Raw genomic sequence first — 8470 nt, 5'->3', positions numbered from 1 at the left:
CTTAGAAGTATAGTACAAGGCTATGCAAAGTGGCTTCATAATCGTTTTTAACATGACTCAGGTGCCTTTTTCTTTAAAAGCTTCAATGGGTGATATAATTGCCTGTTTCTTATATCGGGGAGACACCTCAAACAAGTAGCTTTCTATAGAACAGGGTCCCAGGCCTGTCTGTCGTTAAATTTTGATAGAAAAAAAGCATTTCCACAGGGAAGACTGATACCAGGTGCCATTGCACTCTCAAATGTTCACTTTATGATAAATCCACAATTTTTCCCAACTGAGTTGCACAATAGAGGGCGCGATTGTCATAGAATGACCCCCTTCAGTTTCTCTGTCCAAAACTGTCTCCTTGATGATTGTTTCTCTATGTAAATACTTCAGCAAATGATCAGCTAAATGAATTACAATTACCACTGGTGCAACCATGGTGTTGTGCTGCAAGGGCGGGTCAGTTTGGGTACTGTAGTTTATTTTCAGTTGATCGCTCATACGCCATCCACAGGCTATAAATAATCACTAAATTTGAGACTGAAAGTAATCCTCGACAATACTCTTTAAAGAACCATTTGGGGTGCATGTAAAAGGAATATGAGAGAGCAGATGATTTAGGAAAAAACGTCTTGTCAAAGCTGGCAGTGAAAGAAGAGAAGGCAAAGTCTTGCAATGATCTTTGATGACAGAAATATTTAAGAACATTTTGGTAAGACTGTCAATCAAATGTGGACAACTTTCATCGTTCAATACCTTGGAAAATATTTTCCTAACTTATGACAGGTGGTGCAAATTGGAGGAAAAGCTCCAACTTATCTTAACTCTAACTGGCTGAATTTAATCCCAAAAAAACATCATGGCAGTGGAGCGATGCTCTCTGTGGGCCAGACAGAGCTTGACTTTTGACAAGAGAGGAGAGGAGGAGCGTGCCATCTATCTATATAAGGTCTGAAAGCCATGTCCCTTCTGGATCTGTCAATGTTCCTCGTCTCCTCCCCCCACCGAGACTCCCAAAACGTAACCCCAGTGCTCTCCGTCTCTCCCATCACTCGCGTCCGAGTACACCGACGTCCTCTCGCCTCTACCTGCAGCCCCCCTACCGTGCTGGTGGACTTCCCGCGCCTTGTCCCGGCGACCTCCCGTTGAGTCCCACAGTTTGGAAGCTTTTGTTGACTGCCTGATAATCGTATTGGACCAGGCTCAAGATGCCGGAGCCGGAACCGAAGCAAGGTAGTGGTGCGAAAGGCATGATGTTTGAGTAACGCTCAAAATGAATTAGAAAGGATATACTATTTGGGTTTGAGTGTTGTATAAATATTGCATGTATGTAAGAAATGATACATTTGAGCAGCCCAAGTTTTCTTATGAGGTTGGGGCCTGTCCTGCAGAAACAGTAGCTGGACATTGGATCCATGTTAGAAGTTGTGCCAGTTGTCTCTCAGATGATTAATGACAAAGTCCATGTAAAACTGGACACCTCGTCTAAAACCAACGCATTGGCCCGCCCTCAGTTTGGAACCAAGACATCTGTCATCTGCAATATAATGTCCATCAACATTCCTGTTTGATCCACGCCTGTCTGTCATTATGGGATGCTATTACACCTTCATTCTCCATTAACAGCTTAGACATGTCCACAAAAAGCACAGTTTCAACTTTTTTGTTGGATGCTTGAGTCCCATGCACTGATAGTTTATTTTTATTTATTTTTGTTTTATTTTTATTTTTTTTCATAAAACCGCCATTGAGCCGAAACGAGAGGACCCTTTGCTTTATCAGAAGAGCTTCCTCATTATTGTTTCCGTCAAAGTGACATATTGGTATATTTTCCTTCCAAATGATAGTGCCAAAATATGAGGGGTGTTATGAGCTGACCAAGCAACCAACTACCAGTGCAGATTCCTGTTGAGTGACAAGTAGTTATTTAAGCGCTACTAAAAAGGGATTGCAGTAATGAAGCCGTACTTTAAGCTTTAAGGTCACATTAAGGAAACAAACTGTTGATTTCAATGAAACATCAGTTTTAGTTAAGTTAAGTCAAGTCAAGTCATGTTTATTTGTATAGCCCTTAATTACAAATAGTCTCAAAGGGCTGCACAGACCACAGTTGTGTTAAGTCTAGGTTCATATTGTTTTCAAAAAATGTTGATATGTGAGGATCCTTTTGGAAATGTCAATCTAGACTGGCCAATGCTTGATTGTATAATATGCCTGTACAAGGTCTTGATTGAGAATTTTGGACCACAATGTCTCTCCAGCATGGGGAGTAGTTTCCATTAGCATGTACATCCACTGATCCTCCCAGAGACACCCGGTGCCGAGCATTACACAAAAATAGCTACACATCCCCCAGGAGATACTGTAAATGCGTGCAGAAAAGTATTGTTCTTCAAATGCTTGGGACCAGCTGTTGTTTTAGGCACCCCCACACTCCTCTTCTCTTCAACCCCCGCTTTGGATGCCAAACAGGAGATGATAGGTTGCCGCAGTACCTCCCGAGGCCAAGATTCTTGTCCCTGGAATAGTTTGGAATGAGCTCACTTCTAATCCCCATCCCTTGTTCCCTGCCATCTCTCTCCACTGACACCCAAGCCCCCTCTCTTCCATTGACCAGTCACCAGTTCTGACAACCCCACAGCTACTTTATACATCATTCAAAGGGCACGCACCCCTTTAAACCCCACACCCAGACGCCTTCCACTACTGTCCTCACCACATGCAGCTTTGTCTTGGGTTTCACTTGAGGAGATGCCCACAACGTCTGTACCACTTGATACAGTATTTTTTTGTAATAGAGTTTAGACACCCTCCTTAAAACCCTCCAGCAACTCTCATCCATCTCATGTTACACAATAGGCCCTTAAAACTGTCAGCAGTATAGAAACGTCATCCATGTCCAAAAAAAGTGAAACAACAGGAGAGGGGGTTTTGACAAACATTTTAATTCACACACTAAAGGTGTATGTGAGGCAGTAGCAACAGTTGGAGCCTCAAGGGCTCCTCTGTCTGTGTGCCAGTACAGGCGACAGCTGAAAATACCTGCAACCTTGTCAGCTGAACTGAGAGAGCTCAAAAGTAAAACAAAACTTTTCTGCGCCCTCATTACCTCAGTGGCCATGAGAGCGAGCCCCATTCTGAGCTACATGATGTGACCCCGCAGGCCTGCGCTGCGGTGTCCAACAACACATTGTTTGCTAGCAAGCGTTGCGGCTAATTTTGGGATCGGGAATGCTAAGAGGAAACCATGGCAAAATTCAGGGGCATCCAAAAAAAAAACAACATTAAAATTTGTGCATTAACCAGCTGCAGACAGTTAACTCCAAACATAGGCTATCTCTGGCTCTCAAAGAAAACAATTAGGTGTTTTTTTTATCCAAGTAGTGCTGAAGGCATGCCGAACAAAGGTCACCAACCCTTATGCTAATCCACTTCATCACTTCGCAGGTGTTTATCTTTTCCACTAAATCTGACTGGCACACTAAGATCACCTTCCACATCACCTTCCATGCATTAGGCCATTTATGATGCCCCTTTAAACATGTTTGTAAACACCTTGAGAAAAGGTTAAAAGTTATATGTTACAACAGACTTAAAACACGTCCCGTTTGTATTCTAAAAACCCGAACCTTGTTTTGCATGTTGTACCCTACTAAATTTGTGTCAGAGTTGTGGTTTATTTAGTGTGGTTAGACAAGGCAGAGTTTGAACAAGTGGTATATCACAGGGCATTCCACCCAAATCTGTTAAAACTGTATGGAGTCAGGAAAAAAAATATGTCAGTGTGATGAGCATCAAATACTTACAAACAGTTTTGTATTGGATATCTCTGTTCTTTTCTCCCTTCAGATGAGACGGCGCCTGCACAGCCGGAAGGTGAGTGGCCAATGACATGTCACTTGTTCACAACCTCTAATAAATGATGAGAAGGGTCAGACTTGTCTCTTCTTAGGGACAAGTATAGAGTCGGACCATAAATCACATTTAAGGTGGTAAAGATAGCAGGACAAAGATCCTGCAAAAAAACCCAAACCTCTCAGGAAATCTCAGGAAAAAAAAAACCTCCTTTCAACTGCTTTACAGGGTCAGATGAAAGCTGAACCCTTCAATTATGTGATCTGGTCACCGGTTGATTTGATTACTGGACTCATGTAGACAACTATATAAGATAACAACAGTTTTTGCTCTATCTGAGAAAAGCTCTACAAAGCACTAAAAGAAACAAAAAAAACATACAAAACCGTTCAAAAATTAAAACCAAAAACTCGCTGCGAAAATGTGCTCCGTTGTGTCATCAGGCCTGAATGGAACAGGTTTTGAATCAACATTTGGCCACAGCTGACCCAGGACAAAAATGGCATTATGAAAAAGAGGCGTAATGATTCAATTGTTTTAACAGTTCTAATGCCTTGACTTAGTGTGCACAGACAGAAATGGACGCCAGCCACATCTGATTTAGCAATAGACGACTAGCCCAAACTTCTCAAAGAGTAGCTTACACAACCTGAAGAGAGGTTTATCCTTGTCGACAATATGGACTTGCTGCTGCGCCTGGCAGTGACGACCATCAAGCAGTCAGCATCTTTGACATTCCTCTCCCTCGCCAGCTGATCCCTCACTGTTGTTTCAGCTGACATACTGGACCGCCCCATGTGAGGGCAAATGAGTTGGGGCAACGGGCGGCAAGCAGCTAGCTTTTTTGCCGCCGTCGGGATTTGACCTTGGAGCCACAGCATCTTGAGGCTGACGCAGGGAAAAATGATCCAAAAGCCTAACTAAGAATACCCCAAATCACCACAAAAGTGGATTTAATAGGCAACTGGAATTTGACTTACCGGTGTTAACATTTGCAAGATAGTGAAGTAGGTAGCAAGTTTGTAAGTTGTAGTGAACTTTGAACAGGGTTCGTACACCATATTCATAGCCTGATTCAAGCACTTTACAAAGATATTGAAAGCCAATATTCCATTTTCCCCAGTACAATTAAAAGAATGAATCTGATGTGATTCAAATCATAGCTGTGTCGTTTGAGGTCACTGAGTGTTGCGTGTAGGAAAAAGAACCAGAAAATGTGATAAATTATAATGCAAATATTAAACCAGGAGCTATCATTTACATACATTAAAAAAAATGTATGTATCCTATTTTATTAGTGTTTGCTGCCGTCTTTGTTTAGTCTATGTTGTATGAATTTTTCTCACTGTATGACAGTAGAGCTATGGATTGATTCATGCCATACTTCTCCTTGTAAATTGCATAATGTCATACCAATTCAGGCACTTAAAAAACATATTCAATTCAACTATTTAAGACAAAACTGCTCCATATTAACAGAAGATATATAACTTAATCGCAAGGGAAGAAGACATTAAATGGCAGAGCAAAGCTACCAGAGTAGGCGTGTCGGTGTGATTTTTAGGCAGACTATTTTGCTTCATTTAATGCGAGCTAGATCGAGTCCAACTGCCAAGAAACATGGCAACAATTTCAAGCATATACAAGCACTTCACTTTTTCAAACCATGAAAACACAACATCATAAATCAAGCATTTTAAAAGATTTAAAGCACCCGTACAAAAAAGATGAAGATGTAAGATGATGATGACATTGTTGCTGTTTGTCTTGCGAGAATGACAGTAAAAAAATAATTATGTGTACTGTGAGCATGTGTGGGTAAATGTGCGTATTTGTATGTTATGGTCTAATTGGTGGGTCATTCTTACTATTCGGTGCAAAAACAGCATGGTAACCTTCACTCCAAAAATGAGATGAAATATTATTAGTAATAGTTGGGGCGTTATACGCTTAAGTTAGCCATTACTTATAATGTGTTGAAAAAGAAGCGAGTACACGGTGATCTGTAAAGGATTTTTAACATGTTTATTAACCATTTTATCAAAATAACGAAAGAATATTGGTTCTCACGATAAATATGCGTAACGGGGTGGACGTGATGTGCTTTTCCTCAGCAGTAACCCATTCTAAATCATTGAAAAAGGTTCATTAAAGAGTGGTACTTACTCTTATTTTTATTGAAAGTAAGTTCTGTGACTAAAATAATAGCCAGCAGATGTTTTCTATGAAACTTTTATCAGAGTAACAGGGGGAACAGCTCACAATGGGACCCAACATATTTGAGAATTTTTCGACATAAAAAAAGTATTAATAACTGAAAGTGAGGGCAGTAAGGTATACAAAAAATCTTTTAAAAATAAGTATATTCCCATTTTACACAAAATATACAATTTGATGTCACTGGGACTCAAAAGGCACCGAATAACAGGAATGACCCCGGTGTATATGAGACTGGAAAAAGGCACAAGACACATGGCTTGATGCGCTTTGTACTTATCCAAACTTTATGCATCACTTTGTTACAATATGTTTAGAAAATGTTGCAACAAACAGTAACGATGCCCCGGTCGCTCCTGCGGTTTCCAAGGATGTTACTCCAGCCAAAGGTGTGTAATGTCAGAGCCCCCATCCTAAAGTCCTTCCCTCTCTCCCACAACCCCGTCACATTTTGGCTTGAGGTGTTTTGTCAAACGTGTTCATTTTGCAAAGCTTGAAGCTTCTTTGTGGAGGAGATATGATGTTGTTTTGTGGTTGTTGTTTTGCTGAGCCACCTTGCAATTTTGTGAAAGGTTTGTGATATGGATGCTGTGGTTGCACCAGAATGGTAGGAGTGTAAAGTAGGTGTGTAAAAAACAAAAGGTAGGTGTGGTAGGTAGGCGTCAGATGGAGAGTAATCAAAAGCAACTATCCTGAGAAATGTGCGGATGGAATTTTTTTCTAATACATTTCTGTTTTTGTCAACAGTATTTTATGAAGGTATATCTAAAAAAAAAAAGAATTTAATGGAAATTCAAATTTATTTCAGAAATTCATTGGACTAAATGCTGAGAAAGCCATGTATATATATATATATATATATATATATATATATATATATATATATACTGGACTGTCTCAGAAAATTAGAATATTGTGATAAAGTTCTTTATTTTCTGTAATGCAATTAAAAAAAATAAAAATGTCATACATTCTGGATTCATTACACATCAACTGAACTATTTCAAGCCTTTTATTATTTTAATATTGCTGAATTTGGCCTACAGCTTAAGAAAACTAAAAAAATCCTATCTCAAAATATTAGAATATCATGAAAAAGTATACAAGTAGGCTATTCAACTAATCACCTGAATCATCTAATTAACTCGAAACACCTTGCGAGGTTTCCTGAGCCTTAAAAACACTCAGCTTGGTTCAGTAAACTAAATCACAAGTATGGGGAAGACTGCTGATCTGACTGCTGTCCAGAGGACCATCATTGATACCCTCCATCAGGAGGGTAAGACACAAAAAGAAATTTCTCAAAGAGCAGGCTGTTCACAGAGTGCAGTTTCAAAGCATATCCACAAAAAGTCTGTTGGAAGGGAAAAATGTGGCCGGAAACGCTGCACAACCAAGAGAGATGACCGCAGCCTTAACAAAATTGTGAAGAAGAGCCGCTTCCAGAATTTGGGGGAGCTTCAAAGACAGTGGGCTGAAGCTGGAGTCCAGGTATCAAAAGCCACAGTTCACAGACGTGTCCGGGAAATGGGCTACAATAGCCGTATTCCCATGGTCAAGCCACTTCTGAACTCAAGACAACGGAAGAAGCGTCTGACTTGGGCTATGGAGAAGAAGCACTGGACAGTTGCAGAGTGGTCCAAAGTCCTCTTTTCAGACGAAAGCAAGTTTTGCATTTCATTTGGAAGTCAAGGCGCCAGAGTCTGGAGAAAGGCTGGAGAGGAGCAAAATCCAAGTTGCTTGAAATCCAGTGTGAAGTTCCCACAGTCAGCAATGGTTTGGGGAGCCATGTCAGCTGCTGGTGTTGGTCCACTGTGTTTCATCAAGTCCAGAGTAAATGCAACTGTGTACCAAGAGATTTTAGAGCACTACATGCTTCCATCTGCTGAAAAGCTCTATGGAGATGAGGATTTCATTTTCCAGCATGATCTGGCACCTGCTCACAGTGCCAAAACCACCAGTAACTGGTGCACTGACCATGGCATCACTGTCCTTGATTGGCCTGCTAATTCCCCTGACTTGAACCCCATCGAGAATTTGTGGGGTATAGTTAAGAAGAAGATGAAAGACACCAGACCTGCAAATGCAAATGAGCTGAAGGCCGCTATCGAAGCATCCTGGGCATCAATAACACCTCAGCAATGCCACAGGCTGATTGCCTCCATGCCACGCCGGATTGATGCAGTAATCCGTGCAAAAGGATTCCCAACCAAGTACTGAGTGCATCAATGGACATTTTCAAATGTTTGATTTAGTTTTGCTGTTATAAGATTATTTTTTTACTTGGTCTGAAGAAGTATTCTAATATTTTGAGATAGGATTTTTGAGTTTTCTTAAGCTGTAGGCCAAATTCAGCAATATTAAAATAATAAAAGGCTTGAAATAGTTCAGTTGATGTGTAATGAATCCA

General features: G+C 40.6%; 1 protein-coding gene across 5 annotated transcripts in view; it reads left to right on the top strand.

Moving 5' to 3' along the window:
* The first annotated feature begins 991 nt into the window (after positions 1-991).
* mybpc1 (myosin binding protein C1) overlaps positions 992-8470 on the top strand; it is a 38576-nt gene continuing 31097 nt past the window's right edge. For 4 of the 5 annotated variants that reach the window (XM_088347034.1, XM_088347035.1, XM_088347033.1 and 1 more), the window contains exons 1-2: positions 992-1221; positions 3838-3864. In XM_088347034.1, coding sequence (XP_088203160.1) covers positions 1197-1221; positions 3838-3864 — 52 coding nt within the window. In that variant the 5' untranslated portion in view covers positions 992-1196. Of the gene's footprint in view, positions 1222-3837; positions 3865-6377; positions 6450-8470 lie in introns of all 5 variants that reach the window. The other variant, XM_088347037.1, reaches the window with a different exon arrangement.

Source organism: Urocampus carinirostris, chromosome 11 (genome assembly GCF_059441175.1).
Source record: "Urocampus carinirostris isolate Australia breed hairy pipefish chromosome 11, RoL_Ucar_1.0, whole genome shotgun sequence".
Lineage (NCBI taxonomy): Eukaryota > Metazoa > Chordata > Actinopteri > Syngnathiformes > Syngnathidae > Urocampus > Urocampus carinirostris.
Note: the sequence above shows the minus strand (reverse complement) of the source record. Positions and strands in the feature narration are given on the sequence as shown.